General features: G+C 45.7%; 1 protein-coding gene and 1 non-coding gene across 2 annotated transcripts in view; one reads left to right on the top strand and one right to left on the bottom strand.

Moving 5' to 3' along the window:
* Window positions 1-1,227: 1,227 nt before the first annotated feature.
* Window positions 1,228-21,854, bottom strand: part of LOC126474095 (uncharacterized) — a 181,087-nt gene continuing 160,460 nt past the window's right edge. Inside the window, exon 4 of the mRNA XM_050101515.1 lies at window positions 1,228-1,448. Within this exon, the coding sequence (XP_049957472.1) occupies window positions 1,320-1,448 (129 nt within the window). The 3' untranslated portion in view covers window positions 1,228-1,319. The remainder of the gene's footprint in view (window positions 1,449-21,854) is intronic.
* Trnad-auc (transfer RNA aspartic acid (anticodon AUC)) lies at window positions 3,259-3,330 on the top strand. Its single transcript has one exon. It is a non-coding gene; the product is annotated as a tRNA-Asp (tRNA).

The following is a 21,854-nucleotide window of genomic DNA, read 5'->3' as shown; positions in this document are numbered from 1 at the left end:
AATATGTATATTTCGATATGCTTAATTTCCTATCACCTGTAACTAGCATTAACCCCCAGAGTTCGAAGAAGCTGATGCACATAATGATGAGGCAAATAATTCTGATGTTGAAGATGGAGTTGCCTCCAATTCCCGTAAGAGACAAAAGATGACAGATAGGGGGAAATTATTTCAGGTACTTGCAGCAAACATCAAGAAAAAAACGCATCAATGGCCGAAGCAGATGACCCTGACAAACATTTTGTGCTATCATTGTTAGACGAATTGAAATCAGTGCCACAACATTGGAAAATGGACGCTAAATTTGAAATAATATCAGTTTTGAGAAGTACAGCAGGTCTTACAGTTCACTAGACAACTATAGTTTTCAGTTCACTTCACAAATACCAGTGCCTGTATATACTCAAATTCACGCATAACTGTACCTGCATCTAATTGAAGCCTAGGTACATCAAATTGTGATGCCACATTTTCACCTATATCATCTGATTCATCAGTGGTCACTGATATATTCTCTGGGTAGCGAAATATCACAGTTTTGTCTTACTGTATTTTAATATTACACATTGGAACAAATTACTGTTAAACCTACTTTTGAAATAAAGATATATAAAATAAGCATTTTATTTACCTTAAAGTAATCATTAGTCATTCCTCTGGTGAAATACTGTTCCTCATTGGCGTATTTTGCTTTGTGAGATTTGGCCTCAGCATAGCACATAATTCATCAAAAGATATCACAGACATTCTGAAATAGTTCATGAATTTTGCAGGGTTTTCTCTTAATTCGTAATAAATTGTGAAAAAATGTCCGTATTTCTCTCGAGCTTTCAGTAGAGGATGAATCCAGTATTTTCTTTGACGTCGGCGGCGTCTGTATTTCAGCAACAGAGCGAAAAGCTACACATCCTCGTCAGAATCCATTTCGGAACTGGCTGGCACAAGCATACAGACGGCTCCCGCTACAGAGTTGCGGCCGCGCGATTGGGCCGCGTGCCTGGCGATTCAGCGCATTGCAGCGATTGAACCGCGAGGCTGAATCGCGGCGACGAAATCGCCAATTTGAAAGCACCCTTAGACTACCATCAACTGCTAAAGGGTTCCAGGATAGTGCTGGAGTTTTCAAATCCAGAAGTAAATCAGTTTCATGCAATTTATTTTAGTTTTTTTAGCTTTCTTCTTTTTTATGTTGGAAGGGAACTGCAATCAAAGAAACTAATGACAGACTCATTTCGATGTGCCGACGTTTATTTACTTATAAGTTAGTTTGTACACAATTTGGGGTGACAGCGGTGGGGCGTCCGGCGCGACAGCAGGCTTCAGCCGTGGATGGGCAGGTGTCCGTAGGCGTAGCCGAGGCCGTGCGCTCCGAGCAGAGCGGGAGCGTGTGGGGCGGCGACGACGGCAGCGGGGGCGGCGAGGGCGGCGTGCGCGTAGGCGCCGTTGATGTGGGCATCGCGTGCCTGCGTCTGGGCGACGGCGGTCAGGTGGGCGGCCCTGGAGGCGGCCACCTCAGGGGTGTCCACCACGTACCCGCCGGGTCCGACGGCGATGTGCGCCGGGCCGTAGGCGGCGTAGCCGGGGTGCACCCCGTGGCCGGCGACCAGCGCGGGGGCGGCGGCCAGGACGCCGTGCGCGGCCCCCAGGTACCCGGGGGCGGGGGCGGCGACGGCGGCGGCCAGCAGGGCGGAGAGGGCAACCTGCGAACAAGTCCAGCACCTGAGAACTAAGGCTCCCCTAATAACGCTACAGTTTCGTTCCAAAGCTTTCCTATGGTCGAGCGGTTCAAGTCGCTTCAGTCCGGAACCACGCGACTGCTACGGTCGCAGGTTCGAATCCTGCCTCGGGCATGGATGTGTCTGATGTCCTAAGGTTATTTAGGTTTAAGTAGTTCTATGTCAAGGGGACTGATGAGCTCAGATGTTAAGTCCCATAGTGCTTAGAGCCATTTGAACCATTTGAATCAAAGCTTTCCTTATTTCCTCTCAAGTGTTCTGAGACTCTTACAAATCATTTCTTCTAGAATTAAATTTTCACCCTACAGCGGAGTGTGCGCTGATATGAAACTTCCCGGCAGATTAAAACTGTGTGCCGGACCGAGACTCGAACTCATTCTGGAAACATACCCCAGGCTGTGGCTAAGCCTTGTCTCCGCAATATCCTTTCCCCCAACAGTGCTAGTCCTACAAGTTTCGCAGGAGAACTTCTGTGAAGTTTGGAAGGTAGGAGACGACGAGGTACTGGCGGAAGTAAAACTGTGAGGACGTGGCGTGAGTCGTGCTTGGGCAGCTCAGTTGGTAGAGCACTTGCCCGCGAAAGGGAAAGGTCCCGAGTTCGAGTCTCGGTCCGGCACGCAGTTAATCTGCGAGGAAGTTTCAAATGATTTCTTGTTCCTGTACTGTGTAGGTTGTCCCAGACAAAGCACATAGGTATATTTTTAAAAAATCTTATGGCGTAATCTGCGCCGTACGAAAATGTTTAAAGCCAAACTGGACTGTAAGCATCATATTATTTGGAACACATGAAAAGTTCAAGGGAACGAGGATGTCAAATTTCCAGAGGAAAGACGTAACGAAATTAGTACGGCTGAACAGACTTCGAAGGAGTATTTTGTGTGAAAATATCTATCGTCTTTATGTAACATCTAAAGAAAATCATCCTTATGTCAAAGTACGAAAGTCTTATTGGATGCAGGAATACAAGTTATGTCAAGAAAAAAATGAACTAAACCGTTTCCCCAATTACATATTGAAATTCGTTCGTCCATGTACTCCAAGAACAAGGCCTCATTTTCCTGTTTCCTTCCAACCATGTCTTCATGGCAAGTCATAATTCACCTACCGTGAATCTGAACCAGCATACCCTTATACTTTCCCAGTATAACTCACCAGCTGTTCTAACACAACGACATGGCATCCAACCAACAATAAGATAAACAACAACACATACTAATAACCAAACCACCACGCCGCAACATGAACGGTTATATTCAAACGGTGTACCATTTGCAGAGCTTCGGGAGAGTATTCCTTCCTTTCTTCCGCGTTTCTGTCATTGTTGCACCTTCAAGTTCCAGAAGCAGAAATTAGAAATCATCTTTGATAGTGCCATAAACTTTTGTTGGACGACGTACAAGAATGGAACAGCAGCAAATTAGTAAGTAGCCACAAATGCTACAACAACATTAACAGTAAATGAGAGGGCATGAACATCAGCAAACTAATCGTTCAGTAGACATGTACTACATTAAAATTGCCCGCCTCCGTAGCGTAGCGGTAGCGTTACTGCCTATCACGCAGTGGGCCCGGGTTCGATTCCCGGCAGGGTACTGAGTGTTTTGTGTCCTTCATCATCAATTTCATCATAATTCACTCGCAAGTCGCCGATGTAGCGTCAACTAAAGAGTAGTTGCACTACGGCGGCCGAACTCCCCCGCATGGGGCCTCCCGGCCAACAATGCCATACAATCATTTCATTTCACATTAAAATTAAAGGGATGATCAAGAGATACGAGAACAGAACGCAGTACTATCGCATTAGAGTTTGTCATCTCTGCATTTAATCTCTGTTTGAAGTATTCTGCGCTCAGAGCTTAAGGATGACTCTTGTTCTACTTCTATTTCTCCCTTTGTCCCGCATCGCCGTAGAATCGTTGTGGTTATGAACGGATTTGGCATGGTTAGACGCCCTGCCTGTTGCCACCTCGGGACGGTATGTGTGGACCCCAGCTGTCTGTTTGTAGTTTTATTCGTGCGACAGTGGACGAAAGCTTTCGAAATGTTTGCGATTCGTGTAATTGAGACGGGGCCTAAAAACCACATCCTGGCAGCTCAGCACACCGATACTCAGCGTTAATCCGCAGGCCCGATTCAATATGGGGCCGGCGTATCTCCCCGTCACGGAAGAGTCGGTTCAACACGCACGGTTATCCGGGCGGGTGCGGTAAGATAGACTGAAGGGACTTTGTTCCTGCTTGTATACATAGCTGACATTTTATTTGTAATTTATAGCGTGCTGCCCGGATTTTAAGAGCGGTGAGGAGGCGGAGGAAGTTAGCTCCGCCTACCGAACCTCAACAGAAGACGACCACGAGAGGAGGGGCAGCGTGGGAGGAGAAAGCTGTTCTTCCCTTACGCTGTGCTGGAACTGCATCTGTGCTCACTGGTTCGGCGAGGCTCTATCACTTGGCAATGGTAGTGACACACGTAAGTACCCCATTTTTAATCGCCATTGTTGGCAGCCCAAAGTGGACAGACCTGTATCGGCATCAGACGGTCCAGATCCAGGGAGCACTTGTTCAGGACGTAGAGAACAAACTACACATGTCAAGCGAATTATCATACTAGCAAGACACTGGTTTTGCGTTATGGAGCACGGTGGTTTAAATCCCCGCCTGGGTAATCAGATCTAAATTTTTCGTGGTTCCCTTAACCACTTTAAGCAAATGGCGCGATAATTACTTTGCAAAGGACGCGGCCCACTCCATTCCTCGTCATTCTCTAATCTGAGTTTGTGCTCGGTCTCTAACGACCTCGTGATGGATGGGACGTTAGCTCCCTTTCTTACTTCTACAGAGTGCTCGAAAATTTCTCTTAGAAACTTCTAGGAGTTGTAGAGGGGACTGAGTAGGCAATATTTTGGACTCATGTCCATTATAATTATCCGGGCTGTTATGCCGTGGTCGGTTGATGAATTCTGTGTCGAATCCCAACGTGTCGTCCCAATTTTGGACTGGAACCCATATCCGGAAACGTACCGTTTCCGTGCTTCAGCCGTTTCAAAATATATTTGCTAGATATGTATGCAGCAGGGTAGTCATGGCGGAGGGTGGTCATGTCGGATCGGCGGACGTCATTTGACGTGTGTCCTACTTCTCGGACCTAGTTCGAGCCTCTTTGACGTGTCTATGAATGTTAGAGGAATTTAGTTGAGAACATGTTTGCACAGTACACCAACATGATCCTTCCGTACGGCGAAGCTCACGGCAATGTAAGAGCCGCTCAGAGCCTTTATCGATATCGTTATCCACAACGCCGGGCTCCAACGCATAGTCTTTTCGTCAGAGTTACGCAACGGCTACGAGAAATGCTACCTCTACCGTCAGCAGGCGCGACTGTGGCGCTACAAGAAGACGGCGCACGTCCCAACTAGAATAGGCCCTACTGCATCACGTTGAAGACAGTCCGTCAACGAGCACACGAACAAAAGCACGTGCAATGGATGTTGCTCCCAGCACCTTATGGCATCGTCTGCATGACCGACATCTACATCCATAACGCCTCCAAAGGATACAGTCACTAATGCCAAATGACTTTACACCACGCTTTGAGTTTAACACGGCGCCGCTGTATCAACGAGCCTCTAGTATTTCCAAGGTGCATTCTCTTCAGAGATGAATATTAATTTTCTAGGGGTTATGTTCTCAATTCTCGAAACAGCCATGTATTCGGAGACGAAAACCCACTTGCCACGCTTGTCCAGGAATTCGAAAACAGATTTGGCCTCAGTATGTGTGCGGGTGTTCTCGACCTGACATCGCTGTTGGATGCTGTGCCACTGAACGTCCGTCAAGACATGTGGTTCCAGCACGACGGCGCACGCGTTCACTTTTTGCATCATATTCTGTTCAAATGGTTCAAATGGCTCTGAGCAGTATGGGACTTAAATTCTGAGGTCATCAGTCCCCTAGATCTTAGAACGGCAGGATTCGAATCTGCGACCGCAGCGGTTCCAGACTGTAGCGCCTGGAACCGCTCGGCCACACCGTCCGGCTCATATTATGTCCAATGGTACCGACATCGATGGATAGGCGCAGATGGTCCAATCGCGTGCCCTCTGGATTTTACTCCATTGGACCTCTGGGGTCGAACGAACAGTTTTGTTTATAAGACTCCTGTACAGACTCCTGTACCTAATCGCACGAGAGGTGGTCGCTGCATGACAGATTTCAGGGACACCAGATGTGATGGAGGTTGTGTACCACATCAATCGTTGGTACTATCTGTGCACCGAACTTGGTGGTCGCCACATCGAACATTATTTACAGTGGATCAGAATGCCAACCCTGCTTTGAAATGGACAAAAACGGTTTAACTGTAAACAACAGCGATCGTGGAAGCTGGTTACGTTTTCTTTTTGTTCCTTTGGTTAATAATGGGTGGAATTGTGAAACAAGTGATGTACTGCGTTACATCCAATAGATTTCTTATAAAAGTGGTCGCATTCAAATCAGTGCTTAACAGTATTGGTTAAAACAGTCTTGGTTGCAATTTTAGTTCTTTTTTTTCTTGAACGGCGCGTTTCGCCTTATTTAGGCATCTTCAGGTTATCTTTTCTAGATGGTCGCGAGAGGCACCATGATCTGCATAACGCGTTCCCGTTCACAGAAGCTCCTGTGAACGGGAACACGTCATGCAGATCTTGGTGCCTCTCGCGTCCATCTAGAAAAGATAACCTGAAGATGCCTAAATAAGGCGAAACGCGTCGGTGAAAAAATAAAAAAATTAAATTTCAACCAAGACTGTTTTTAACGAGTGTTTTCAAATGGTTGTAGGACGGAAAAGGTGCCTTTCCGGACATGGGTTCCAATTCAAAATGTCATCTCTCGGGCCCCTTTACAAGTCCTAGAAGTTTGCAAGAGGGAGTTTTAGATGGCCCTGTATATCCGAGTAGTCCGGAGAATCTGATCTACTTACGAAGACCTTCATGGCGGAGCTTGTGGTGGTGTCTAGACGGTGTTTCCCGCTATGAACTGTGCTAGCAGTGAGCAAGCGCCGCCTTTTATAGTCGCTCGCGGACGTGAAAGGGACCGGCGCGGTTCGCCTGGCGGGAGGGGCGCGTGCGTTACGGCCCGGGGTTCGCTTCCGGTGGCGACCGCGGGCGCAGAGAGGCGAATTCTCCGTGAGCGGCGCGCGAGGCGCAGTGCGCACGCGTCGCCGAGGCCACGCCCACCTGCCGCTGACCGACATGCGCGCCGCCGGAACGGCCCAAGCACGACCGCCGCGCCGCCTCCTAGGAGTGCCGCCGGGGCGTCGCGCAGCTACAGCGGGTCGCGTTGTGTGTGTCGTAACATTTCTGATACGATCAGTGGAACACAGTCAAGGAGGTGTCGATGCGTATCCAGATTTTCTTCTGCAACAAAAACTGTCCTCCATTAAGCGCACCGGTTTTGCATCGCGTAGTATATTTAGACTACATTGTTACAGATCATTTCGGCTCCCGTAAACATCCCGAATGTTGCATCATTCTGAATTTCTCGCATTTCTTCATTGTGAGTCTTGCCATGGAGTAGTTTGCTATTGCGCAGCTTGTGTTAACAGTGCCTACCGTTGTGACCGAGCGGTTATAGGCGCCTCAGTTAGGAACCGCGCGACTGCTACGGTCGCAGGTTCGAATCCTGCCTCGCGCATGGATGTGTGTGATGTCCTTAGGTTAGTTAGGCTTAAGTAGTTCTAAGTTCAAGGGGACTGATGACCTCAGATGTTAAGTCCCATAGTGCTCAGAGCCATTTTGTGTTTACAGTGAAAATACGAGCGTCACTCGAAAAGAAACGCACACAATTCTTTTAAAATCCATCTTTTATTCTACATGTTTGAAAGTTTTACAGTGTGTAGATACATCCCTTACGAACAATATATTCATTTCTCCATATAATTTCCATCGCTCTCAACTGCCTTACGCCATCTTGGAACCAGCGCCTGTATACCCGCACGGCAAAATTCTGGACCAACCTGTTGGAGACACTGTTTGGCACCGTGGACAAGGGAGTCGTCATCTTCAAACCTTGTTCTACGAAGAGAGTCTTTCAGTTTCCCAAAGAGGTGGTAGTCACATGGAGCCAGGTCAGGACTGTAAGGCGAGTCTTTCAGTGTTGTCCATCCGAGTTTTGTGATCGCTTCCATGGTTTTTTGACTGACATGTGGCCGTGCATTGTCGTGCAACAGCAAAACATCTTGCTTTTGCCGATGTGATCGAACACGACTCAGTTGAGCTTGAAGTTTCTTCAGTGTCGTCACATATGCATCAGAATTTATGGTGGTTCCACTTGGCATGATGTCCACATTCCAGAGCCCTTCGGAATCGAAAAACACAGTAGCCATAACATTTCCAGCAGAAGGTGTGGTTTTGAATTTTTTTTCTCGGGTGAATTTGCATGATGCTACTCCACTGATTGCCTCTTCGTCTCTGGTGAAAAATGATGGAGCCATGTTTCATCACCTGTCGCAAATCTTCCAAGAAATTAATCTCCACCACTCTCGTACAGTTCCAAAAGTTCGCTGCATACCGTTTTCCTTGATTCTTTGTGAGCCACTGTCAACATCCTGGGAACCCACCTAGCACAAACCTTTTTAACACCAACACTTTCAGTATTCTGCAAAAACTTCCTTCCCATATCCCAACGTAGCGTGACAATTCGTTCACTGTGATGCGTCTGTCAGCAGTCACCAATTCGTTATCTCTCTGCACATTGTCTGGAGTGTGTGCAGTACGAGGTCTGCCGCTGCGAGGACAATCCTCAATATTGCCGTGGCTGCTTTCATCACGTAACCTGCTTGCCCACCGACTAACTGTACTGCGATCGACAGCAGCATCTCCATACTCCTTTTTCAACCTCTTGTGGAAGTTTCCCACTGTTTCGTTTTCACAGCACAGGAATTCTACGACAGCACTTTGCTTCTGACGAACGTCAAGTGTAGTAGCCATCTTGAAGACATGCTGTGACGGCGCCACTCAAGGGAACAGGTTGAACAAAGTTTGAAAACAAGCGGGAAGGATGTATCTACACACTGTAAAACTTTCACACATGCAGAATGAAAACTGTATTTTTACAAAAATAGTATGCATTTCTTTTGGAGTGACCCTTGTATATTATCAGAAGGAAGAAAGCTACGCGGCAACTGTGCGACGTCTTCTTTCGATTCTAGGATGCATTGAAGCTCCGAATGAATCAACAGGTCGCAGAGTTTTTGTCAGGTTCCGCGAAACAGGTTCAACAGTCACGAGTCCATTCTCCTCAGTCAGTCTGTAAAATAAGCAAGTTTTACGATTCCTTTCAAAAACTAATGAAGCAATGATCCTAAATATTTCTGCACATTATTTATTGAAACTTGAGCAACATTTTCCCATTTTTTAAGCAATTCCGTCAGCATTCAGCCCCCCATCCAAGTGGCTACGTGCAAACTGAGGTGTGCCTGTGACGAAAGTCCTGCAGTCTGCAAATCTAATCTAAAATTTGAAAAAATCGTAATCTATAGGATAATGTGCATGAAGTAATACCACAGTTTTTGGAAATTGGAAAAAAATAATAAAATGGCAGACGTTTCCAACAAGGACTTAGTTTTGTCATGTGTTTATGGTCACGTTTCTTGTGAAACTAATGAATAAATATATAAAAATGGCCTATTACTCCATGCGGACGTGCCCGAGGAGTAATTCAGCGAAATTTCGGAAAGATATCTTTGTTATTGTGCCTGCAGTCCTACCCGTCAGCTGAATATACAGTGTATTTTAAGATGTCGGAATGGACTGTGGGGACACTAATAAAGATATCTCTTTGAAATTTGGTTGAATTACTCCTCGGTCCTGATCGCAAGGAGTAATAGGCTATAATTTATTTTAATTTATCCATTAATTATTGTAAAAGCATGACCGAAAACGCGAACAAACTACGTCTTTGCCCGAAACTTCCGCCATTTTATTATTTATTTCAAAATTTCGAGAAACTTTGCTATTACTCCGTGTGCTATATGCTATAGATTAAGAAAATTTTTTGTTTTCTGGTTTCAGATAAGATTTGCGATCTGCAGGACTTCCGTCATGGACACACCGCAAAAAATGGTTCAAATGGCTCTGAGCACTATGGGACTTAACTTCTGAGGCATCAGGCCCCTAGAACTTACAGCTACTTAAACCTAACTAACCTAAGTACATCACCCACATCCATGCCCGAGGCAGGATTCGAACCTGCGACGTAGCGGTCGCGCGGTTCCAGACTGTAGCGCCTAGAACCGCTCTGCCACACCGGCCAGTGACACACCTCATTTTGCACAGGAAACTCCTCGGATGGGGAGGCTTAATGCTGACTGAATTTCTTAAAAAAATCGGAAAATATTGCCCCAGAATCAATAAATAATGTGGAAAAATACACAGTGACTTACGAAAGACATCCGGGATGGGTCCGCCAGTAGCGCGGCGAGTTTGCCGGCTGTCGCCGCTTTGTCGGCCGGTTGTCGCTATGCTTAGTTCTCGGACACCAATACTTCGCACGTGCCCCCTACACTGTGCAGCCGAGTGTACTGGTGTTTTCTTTTCAGTTTTTACCCGAGTTTCCATTCGGTATGGTATACACGAGTGTTTCTTGTGCATAACTACGCACAAACAGAACCGTATGTGGAATGCCGGCTTGAATTCATACGAAAATTTCTCGGTGTGCATGTTCCCTGTTATCCAATGCTACGCAGATTAGTGAAGAAATTTCAAGAGACTGAATCTGTGTTACACAAACGAAGGGCTGGAGAACCTAGTGTTTTAATTGAAAATAAATTAGACGAGATGGGGGAGGCCTTGAAAAGAAGTCCGGGAAAATCTCTGCGCCGTTTTGCACTTCAGAATGGTGTGTCAAGAACATCTGCTCACCGAGATGTGAATGAACTGAAATTAAAACCACACAAAATAACGGTAGTACATCAACTGAGGAACGCAGATACTCTTGCTCGAGGTCATTATTGCTGCTGGGTGTTACATACTGTGCACGATGTTGAAGTTGATACTGAGGTGCTTATTTTTCTGATGAATCATGGCTGCATTTGTCAGGGTACGTGAATTCTCGGAACAATCGACGATGGAGCCCCGAAAATCCTCATGAATTACATCAACAACCTCTGCGTGATGTGAAAAGAAGAATGTGGTGTGCTGTAGTGCAAGACGAATTATTGGACCAATCTTGTACTACGATGCAATACGTTCCGGCAGGTATGTGAACAATATCTCTTTCTTCAGAACTAACACCTGAAGAATGTACGGTTATTTCATGCAATGCAGTGCAAGACTACACATTAACAATGCTTCTATAACAGCAAGTGTTTTTGCCGCGCGGGATTAGCCGAGCGGTCTGGGGCGCTGCAGTCATGGACTGTGCGGCTGATCCCGGCGGAGGTTCGAGTCCTCTCTCGGGCATGGATGTGTGTGTCTGTTCTTAGGATAATTTGGGTTAAGTAGTGTGTAAGCGTAGGGACTGATGACCTTAGCAGTTAAGTTCCGTAAGATTTCACACTCATACACATACACAGGAAGTGTTTTTGACGATAGCATAGATAGCTGCTCGCCCTGTTTTGCAGATCTAAATCCGTGTGACTTTTATATTAGGGGAATGTTAAAAGACAAGGCGTAAGGAACCAGTTCCATTCCCCCCTCCCCCCCCCCCCCCCGCACTCGAAGAGCTGGAAGACAAGGTAAAATTAGTCATTTCGCAGATTTCGGCAGCCTACGTTGGTCAAGTGTTTGCTAATGTGTTCAGGAGATGTCAGGCTGCTCTTACCACAGAGGAACATCATTTTGAGCACCTACTGTAAATAAAGGTAACGTTGTTTGTGCTTAACTCAGGGGAAGCGCGAGCGCAGCTGACTACCAGCAGGTTAGTGTTCGAGAGCCGGGCGTCTTTCGTGAGGCACCCTTCTTTCATTAGTTTTTCCAACAATAAAGTCGTCTGGATGGAGAAAATGTTCCAATTTGTGTGAAAATGGGACTTAACTGCTAAGGTCATCAGTCCCTAAGCTTACACACTACTTAACCTAAATTATCCTAAGGACAAACACACACACACTCATGCCCGAGGGAGGACTCGAACCTCCGCCGAGACCAGCCGCACTGTCCATGACTTTAGCGCCTAGACCGCTCGGCTAATCCCGCACGGCCTGGCTGAAGACAATGGACGCTTCAATGCGAATAAACAGAAATGCAGTGCCTAGGATTCAGAAAAATTTTGCTTGGTTGAAAAGAGGGAAATGCATGTCCAACGGGTGACGGTGAGGTATTGGTTTCGGGTTGACAACGCCATCTCCCCTCATTCTTTCTGAAGCTATGACACTTAATGTAAACTGATACCGCGCAATGACAATATATTATTTTGTGCTTCATTTCAACGGATTATGCCTTGAGCGTGATTGTGCCACCTGTCACATTTTCTGCAAAACAACTGAGTAGCTCCATGAGCTCATATGGCGTACTGCTGACCGTCAGCGAGCACCATAGTCATGTGAACCCTTACAGTGTTTTTTGATCCTGTTATAGGCGCTCAGTCCGGAACCCCACGACTGCTATGGTCGCAGGTTCGAATCCTGCCTCGGGAATGGGTGTGTGTGATGTCCTTAGGTTGGTTAGGTTTAAGTAGTTCCAAGTTCTAGGGGACTAATGACCACAGATGTTAAGTCCCATAGAGCTCAGAGCCATTTGAACCACTTGATCCTGTTATCTTATATAATTGGTGAATGCTCACCGGCACGCAAGTCGCCCAATGTGGCACCGACTGAAATAAGACTAGCACTCGGCGGCCGAACTTCCCCGGATGGGGTCTCCCGGCCAACATTGCCATAGCATCTTCATCATCATTGGTGTATGTCAACAAACGCCATAACTTAGGGGAATTAAATGAGGAAAACTGACCTGTCGGCGACTTGCAAGTCGTGCCTTGTCAGGCAATCCATACTAAATTTCACGAACGATGTTCTTTCATGCCAGTGCAGTAGAGGAGTCCACACAACAGACATCATTCTCCATAGCTCGAATGGGAATGAGTGGTGGCGTATGTATTTTGTTAGTGTTTTTTGCTCTGTACAAAATGATGTGTGTCCTTGACAGAAGTCCTGCAGTATGCAAATTTTATCATAAATCAAAAAACAAACAATTTTCATAATACATAGTACGTTACACTCAAAGAAAAATTAAAGCTCATGTTTTGATACATCAAAAACAGTGCTGTGTTTGAAGGACCCTCTAATGATATACACTAGACTTCAATTAAAGATATCTTAGCCCGCCCGGTTAGCCGCGCGGTCTAACGCGCTGATTCCCGAGCGCGAGGTGGTGTCGGTCTCCGGCACGAAGCCACCGGCGGATTAGTGTCGAGGTCCGGTGTGCCGGCCAGCCTGTGGATGGTTTTCAAGGCGGTTTTCCATCTTCCTCAGCGAACGCGTGCTGGTTCCCATTTTTCCGCTTCACTTACACTACGTCGGCGATTGTTGCTCAAACGGTTCAAAAGGCTCTGAGGACTATGGGATTTATAATCTGAGGTCATCAGTCCCCTAGAACTTAGAACTAATTAAACCTAACTAACCTAAGGACAACACACACATCAATGTACGAGACAGGATTCGAACCTACGACCGTAACAGTCCCGCGGTTCCAAACTGAAGCGCCTAGAACCACTCGGCCACTCCGCTCGGATTTGCTGCTCAAACACTGTCTCCACGTAAGCGTACACCATAATTGGTTCAAATGGCTCTGAGCACTATGCGACTTAATTGCTGAGGTCGTCAGTTGCCTAGAACTTAGAACTAATTAAACCTAACTAACCTAAGGACATCACACACATCCAGGACCGAGGCAGGATTCGAACCTGCGACCGTAGCGGCAGCTCGGTTCAAGACTGCAGCGCCTAGAACCGCAAGGCCACTCCGGTCGGCTACACCATAATTATTCTATCACGCAAACATTGGAGTTGCACTCGTCTGGTATGAGACGTTCCCGGGGGGGTCCGCTGGGGGCCGAACAACACAATAACCCTGGGTTCGGTGTGGGGCGTTGGTGGGGTGGGTGGACCGCTGTGACCTGTTGGGGGGTTGTGGACCACTGAGGGCTATGGTGGGACAAAGCCTCTCCCTCGATTCTAGGCCCCCAGTTCAATACACAGTACACACACACACACACACACACACACACACACACACAAAGGCATCTTAGCAAAGTAGTTAAAAGTCGAAAGAAGGATTGTCCCATTTGGAGCTGTCGCATTGACTGACGCCGGAATGTAACGATATCTGAGCAGTCTTTTACAGGCAGCTGTGTAGTAAACGAAGCAGCTCGTCGCTAGTTAACGGATTTTAAACGTGGGATCATAATCAGTGCAAGACGTATGGGTCATAGCTGCTATTGCCAGAACCAATTTATAGAAAATCTGAGCTTAGAGACCGGTGGTTTTAAAAAAGTGGTGCGAGAAGAACGTAAATGTCGAGACCTAAAAAAAAGAGAGTATCATTTCTGTGCCATGTGAGGGATCTAGTTTCTTGGCGGCAGTCCCTATCGATAGGTCACGCGCACTCTTTGGTTCCCGCGACGTTGTGGTAGTCCCAAGAGTTTATTGGGCACAATTTTATACCTGACAGCTGCAATTTGCTTGGTCCGGCAGTTTCGCGGGCCTATCTCGACCAATTTGGTAAACGTCTCCATGGCATGGCCTCAGTGTTGTCATAGTAGACGGCTTCTTTTTTCGCATTCAGCTGTTAGCTCTTCACTGTTGAAGGATTCTTAGGCTGTCCCGATTACAGCCCTGCGAGAGGGCAGTGAGTGCCTGAGCGCAGTGCATTTACAGCCACGTGCAGGACATTGAACTGAAGATGTTTACTGACCGGCAGATACGAGAGCTCCGTAGTCCCAGAGATGTGTCGACACTGAATGGAGCCGACCATTGCTGTGTACATGGGACTGTGCTCTGACCGGTGGTTTTAAAAAAGTGGTGCGAGAAGAACGTAAATGTCGAGACCTAAAAAAAAGAGAGTATCATTTCTGTGCCATGTGAGGGATCTAGTTTCTTGGCGGCAGTCCCTATCGATAGGTCACGCGCACTCTTTGGTTCCCGCGACGTTGTGGTAGTCCCAAGAGTTTATTGGGCACAATTTTATACCTGACAGCTGCAATTTGCTTGGTCCGGCAGTTTCGCGGGCCTATCTCGACCAATTTGGTAAACGTCTCCATGGCATGGCCTCAGTGTTGTCATAGTAGACGGCTTCTTTTTTCGCATTCAGCTGTTAGCTCTTCACTGTTGAAGGATTCTTAGGCTGTCCCGATTACAGCCCTGCGAGAGGGCAGTGAGTGCCTGAGCGCAGTGCATTTACAGCCACGTGCAGGACATTGAACTGAAGATGTTTACTGACCGGCAGATACGAGAGCTCCGTAGTCCCAGAGATGTGTCGACACTGAATGGAGCCGACCATTGCTGTGTACATGGGACTGTGCTCTGAAGGTTGGCGTCCGGTGAGGCTCTTTTATTAATACTCGTACATCAGGCCATGGACGGAAGGAAGATCGTTTGGATTGCTCGATATTGCTATTCTTCTAATGGTGGTATTCGATGTGTCTAGCAAAGTGTTGGTTTCGCATGGGAGTCAGCCAACTCATTCTGTTTCTGTCTGTGTTTTTGTTCATTTACTGTACTCTATAGTTTGGGCTTGGGGAACTTGTATAAATTTTTGTTTTTCACGTTTTGGCTTTTACATTGTCGCCTCTTGCATGCGATGGTGATTCTCCAAACACATTGTTGTGTCGGCCATCTATGCGCCGTGACACTTTCTCTTGTGTTTAAATTTTAGATTTGGGCCAGCTGCTGTGTATTGTGTATTGATGCACTGTGTTTAAGTTAGAGGTCTAAATTATGATACATTAATACACTTTTACTGTGCCAGTATATGGGCTACAATGTTAGAATAACTGCTGTTCTGTGTAAACTGCAGAGTTGGCCAGTTGTGATTTTCCTGTAATGATAAGCCGCGTTCCTGTTAGAGACCTGTCTTCTGATGTACCAATTTCTTTTAATTTGAGCAATCGATCGCCCACTGTACGGGAATAATTACTGTTCTGGCCAAACTACTGATTCGGCCGCTTCCTGTTTACTATTTTTTGTTGTATACTAATTCCCAGTATCGCAGCCAGAGAAGTGAGATCCGGTATAAATATGCTTACTTAATTTCATACGTATAATGATGCATATGTGTGGACCAAGATCTTTACTTGTCGTGAAGAGTGGTGAAGTTCAGAATTGTACTACCTGTGTAACGCTGTCCACCCAACGTCGCTGATACTGTGTTTAAACCATAGTCAAGGTATCTGGGTATCTTACGTTTCCTTTAATATTATACGCTAGCTTGTGTGCTTTAGTTAAGTCACAATCCTAGTGTGCTTGTTTATTTGCTTGTCGGCCTCTTATAGCCATTCGGCTTAGCATTAACTTTATGTTCTTTGAAACTTTTGGAACAGAGTTAACTGTTGGGCATGACTTTAACCGTGTTCATAAAGAAACAAGAAAAGCAAAATTTCTATAACGTAGAACTTGTTAGAGAATTGTTTGGTTAACTTAATTTGTGTTACGCCTAAGTTGGAGTGTTTTGTATTAATTTATTGGTTTTGTCACATGTGACCGACTTGATTTTTTTCATTTTTTAAAATTCTTTTTTTACAGAGTGATTCATATGTGTTGTGAGTAATTTATTTACAGATGCAAGTTTGAGGGTTTCGGCGTATTTGATGCCTCTTTTCTTGCTGAGTCAGAATAACGTATAAACGTAATCCCAAATTGATCTAGGGGTGATAACGTCTGAGCGTCGTTTGATTATATGTTGTGTTATTTTGCAGCCTTAGTAATAATATTTCGGCTTTGTCTTTCTTTGAGGTGTGGTGGCTTTGTATTTGTACTTGGTACACTTGGTGGAGCGTGCTGAATGAAAGAACAACTCACTTATGGTTCGGCCAAAGAGAATTTATTTTGATGTAACTACTTTGCCTGCATCAGAAGGAATTTCTCAGGATGTACGCCTTATCACTGTTGGTCGATCAATTTGCGTGGATCTTACTGAGTACGTTTATAGTACCACGAGGCACAGCTAAACCGACTAAGTTTGTGTTTGCCTCTTGTAAACGCTTGCCCTGTGCAACAAAGAAAATTTAGGTTACATTTCACAAGACGTACTAAATCCTATATTAATCTGGAAGAGAGATTATATTTTGCAAGAACTATTTTGAATAATCTTTGTAATTTGTCAGAGCTGGGGTGTTACTGTATTATGCCATTACGAATTACCAACTGAGCCTCTGGGAGTTCCTTCGAACTGAGACTAGCTTCCTGTTTAAGATTAACTTCACAGTTGTTTCTGTTCAATGTAGCGTCGTTGTGCAATTGTAATCGAGAATATTGTTCTGTTCATCTTAAGTACCCATATTAGGTAGGTAATAAAAAATTTTCGACATATCTCAGCTTAAATCAACAAGGTATTTCAAGCTGAATATACTTTTATTAACATGCGTGATCAGCATCTAGGGCACGTGCACAAGGGGTTTTTTTCCCGCCGCCCAACGTCAGCCGTTTTGCGATAGCTTCGAATGAACACACGCACCATAGAAATATAGCGTTCGGTAAGAAATGACCATGTGCCCACAAGTGGCTAGAAAGTATGTAAATTTTCTTTAAATTATTTACCAGGCATGTTTCTACTGACTGGATGAACTGAGAACGTAACTAGGAGTTGTACACACGCCTTAAAGCCACCTGCCTTCTGCATTTTGTTTCTCAGTACTAACCACAGTTGTTTAAAGGCCATAGAAAGGAAAGAACGACACGAACATGTGAGCTGGCGTAACGGGATATGCAGTGGAAGCGGTAATAGAAGTCTCAGACAGTCATTGGACGACAGAGGGCAAGAGCTGAAACGCCGCCCAGCCGTCACGGGCGTGGCGGTTGTTACCAAGCATTGGCAGCCACGAGGATAAATTTATCTTTCGACCATGCGCCGAAGCCTCCCTCTACTTCTTTGGCTCTAACTGCTTTGATTGCCGCTATCGACGCGCTCAGAAACTCATTTCGAAACCTTCACGTCCACGCCCATTCACGAAGTGGATACGCATCGTGTTTCGAACTATCAGCAGTGCCCAAATGCTTCCTAAGTCATTCTTATGGGGATAGGTCATGACATCCTTAAATATCGGGACAATGGTCAAAATTAATCATATGGTGTCTGAGATCAGACGTGGTTTCAGAAGCGACTGGGTCTAGTGTGAGTATTCATCTTCACAGAGAACTTCTCCAAACACGTAAAGCTTTGCAAAGTGATAAATGGACGTCACGTAGTCTCCATAGAGCCGTACGGGGTGATCGACAGTCTGTCACATCGCTGTCGATTTGAATGTGGGTAAACTGCACCGCGTGAGCTTCAGAAGCCGAGAACTATTACCTCATACAGTGCTCGTGTACGGTTAGCGACGCATTACTCTTTCAGTGTGAAGGTAGGCAAGTGCGGCGTACTGCCGAGCTGTAGGCGGCTGACGTGTTGTCGTGTCGCAGTCGCCGATGACCCTTCCGTTGCGACTCGCGTGGAAGACTGTAATAACCTGCAGGTTTGATAGAGTATTTCCTGAATGTTGGACCGAAGTGAGACGTGACGTTGTGCTGTCGTAACACCGTGCGCACTCAAACTAATAATCAACCATTGATCGAATTAAGAATAATAGTACAAAAATTTAATTAGTGGAAAAGCTGTTAATTGACGCAGGAAGTGGTTAAAAGAAAATGGTAAAAACAACGTATCGATGGGACGGAGAACAGAGATTTTTGAGTTTTACTTACACAAGCGTATCAGAATTGACAAAGAGATAGGTGGAGTGCGGAAGGCCGAATGGTGCAATCGGGGGCACGTGCAGGCAGCAGCCGCCAACACCGCCAGTCAGTATGGAGGACGGAGCCAGCGGGGCCCGGAAACGGTAGAAGTAGGCGCAGTGATACATAGAGGGGACACGACAAAACGGTTACGATGCTGTTCTCGGGCACGGATACTCCTTCATAAATGGGCCCAGCCTGAAGGAAAAATAGTCAACAGTACGTCTTATGGTAGCGCCCAGTAGTGAAGTCACAGAATAAAATGAAGCTATGGAGTCTCCACGTATGGAAATCGAGGACAATTAGAGCATTACAAGCAGAGTAGACATTAGTAAAGCAGTGGGGTCTTGGGCCACTGCGACGAAGAATCGTGAGCAGAGGGCAGACACGCCATTGTTTCAGAAGATACGGCTCAACAGATTCAACAGGATGGACGTGCATCGGTGTCGCTCCGTCTTAATGTCACAATAGGCTTTGTTTGAGCACAGATGGTGCAAACGACGCCATTGAAGTAAATGTGTGCAGGCAGGCAGGAAGGTAGTGTGTCGAAGCAGTGTTCTGATGGTGACGAACTGTTTCTGTTTATACGTGAATAGTTGATGTACAAAGGTTTCGGTGTGTGACACGTTACTCTTTCAGTGTGAAGGTACGCAAGTGCGGCGTACTGCCGAGCTGTAGACGGCCGACGTGTTGTGTCGCAGTCGCCGATTACCCCTCCGTCGCGACTCGCAATTTGTGAGACGTGTTGAATTGGTTACTAGTGGATTAGGCATTTACAGCCTTCCTGGTTTTACTGGCGAGGTGTGATAACTCCCTTGTGGTAGAAAGCATAAATGGTTTCTTCTGAACACGGATTAGCTATGTTGTGGCACTTATGAATCATAACCTCTTACGTGAGTACAGTACAGTTTGTACCACTGGTAGCAGCCCAATCGCGTTTGAGCAATCTCTGTGGATTTCAATGGGCACCATCTTCGAATTTGTTACGATGTAATGAGATATGTTCAACCACCATTTTTTTGGTAATTTGTGGTACGGTCTTATTGACCAAAGTGCTGAAGTTATCGGTCCCTAAGCCTATACACTACTTAAACTAACTTACGCTATGGACAACACACACACACCCATGCCCGAGAGAGGACTCGAACCTCCGACGGGGGCAGCCACACGGGCCGTGTAAGGCGCCTCAGACCACGCGGCTACAACTCGCGGCGGAGTGGAAGCTGAATACTGGTCGTTTACACACACATATCGGTACAACGGTACTTCACTGTGAATTTTCCTCTGCCTTGACTCACATGATATTTGCTAATCACTACAAAGACTTACGTCAAATGATTACTTGAAATTGATAATTTTCATCTGGAAGATGATGTCTATTTAAATTTCGTGACAGTGTAGTGCTAGTAGCGCCACTATGCGGTTACTAATCAGGTTCGCTTTAAACAGACGCTGTCACAGTCGTGAGCGTTAGTTACCTCTGAACCTGGGCGTGATGGGTTAATATCAGTCAAGAATACCTTTAAAGCGGAAAAGACGTCATTATCAGCGCTTCGCTGGGTTTCAACGAGGTCGTGTAACAGGGTTGCAAGAAGCTGAATGTTCCTCCTGTGATACTGCAAAGATTTGGGAGGAATGTAGACACTGTACATAATCGCCGGCAGGGCGCCGGCCGCTGTAGTCGAGCGCTTCTCGGTGCTTCGGTCCGGGACCACGCGGCTGTTACGGTCGCAGGTTCGAATCCCGACTCGGGCATGGATGTGTGTGATGTCCTTAGGTTAGTCAGGTTTAAGTAGTTGTAAGTCTAGGGGACTGATGGACTCAGATGTTAAGTCCCACCGTGATTAGAGCCATTTGAACCACTGGAGTAAATATCCAAATTATCCATTAGTTATAGGTGGAGACTTTAATCTGGCATCCACTGACTGGGAAAATTATACGTTTATCACAGGGGGCAGAAGCCAAGTATTCGTGTGAAGTTACTCTACGAGCGCTCTCAACATACAACCTTGAGCAACTGGTTAGAAAACCAACTCGAAATGGGAACATATTAGATATCTTGGCGACAAACAGACCTGATCTTTTTGAGGAAGTTAATCTAGAAGAAGGTATTAGCGACCATAATGTCGTTGTGGCTGCTATGTCAGTGGAAGTTGCAAAAAAACCAAACAAAGTGCAGAGTTGTCTTGTTCGGGAAAGCAAATAAAAGTGTCATTAATGAATATCTTCATAGTCAGTTCCAGAATTCACCGCGGAACACAAAGATATTGAGCATCTTTGCTCGGAATTTAAAGGTATTGTCCACCATATCCTAGAGAAGTATGTGCCTAGCAAAAATATAGAGGAGGTTAAGGTTCCACCTTGATACAGCACACATGTTAGGAACTTGCTGAGAAAGCAGATAATTTTGCACAGTCGTTTTAAACATAGTCACTGCCCCGCTCACAAACAGAAATTATGCGAAATGAAAGCAGCTGTCTCAAGGACAATGAGAGAGTGTTTTAACGAATTTGAAAGCAATATTTTATCTGCAGATTCTAAAAATAACCCCCAAAAAATGTGTTGTAAGTAAAATCTATGAACGCATAATTCAATACCTTCTCTTCTGTAACTGATGATGATAAAGAGAAGGCCGAAATTATAAACCTAGCTTTCAAAAACTCGTTTAAGGTAGAGGACTGCAGCACCATTCCCTCTTTCAATTATCGAAGAAACGAAAGGATGGCTGACATAGTGTTTAGTGTATCTGTAATTCTAAAACAGTTAAGATTAAAATCCATAGACGCCAGGAAGGCATCTGACCCAGACGGTATACCCGTAAGATTACATGTTAACTAAGCTACGAATATAGCACCATTCTTATGCATCAGAGATCAATGGAACAACGGAAAGTTCCACGGGACTGGAAGAAGGCCCAGATCATACCAATCTATAAAAAGGTTAGAAATTCGAATGTACAAAATTACCGTCCAATTTCGCTGACATCGATTTGTTGTAGGATCATGGAAAATATTTTGTATTCAGACATAATGACCTTTCTGTACTCTGAGAAGCTCATCTGCAGAAACCACCACGGTTTTAGGAAACAGCGGTCCTGCGAGACACAGCTGGCCCTCTTTGTGTATGATATACAACAGCTTCTAGATACCGGCTCCCAGGTTGATTCCATATTTCTCGACTTTCGAAAGGCGTTCGACTCAGTTCCGCGATATCGCTTGCT

Source organism: Schistocerca serialis, chromosome 4 (assembly GCF_023864345.2).
Source record: "Schistocerca serialis cubense isolate TAMUIC-IGC-003099 chromosome 4, iqSchSeri2.2, whole genome shotgun sequence".
NCBI classification, from domain to species: domain Eukaryota; kingdom Metazoa; phylum Arthropoda; class Insecta; order Orthoptera; family Acrididae; genus Schistocerca; species Schistocerca serialis.
This window is presented reverse-complemented; position numbering and strand designations above follow the sequence as displayed.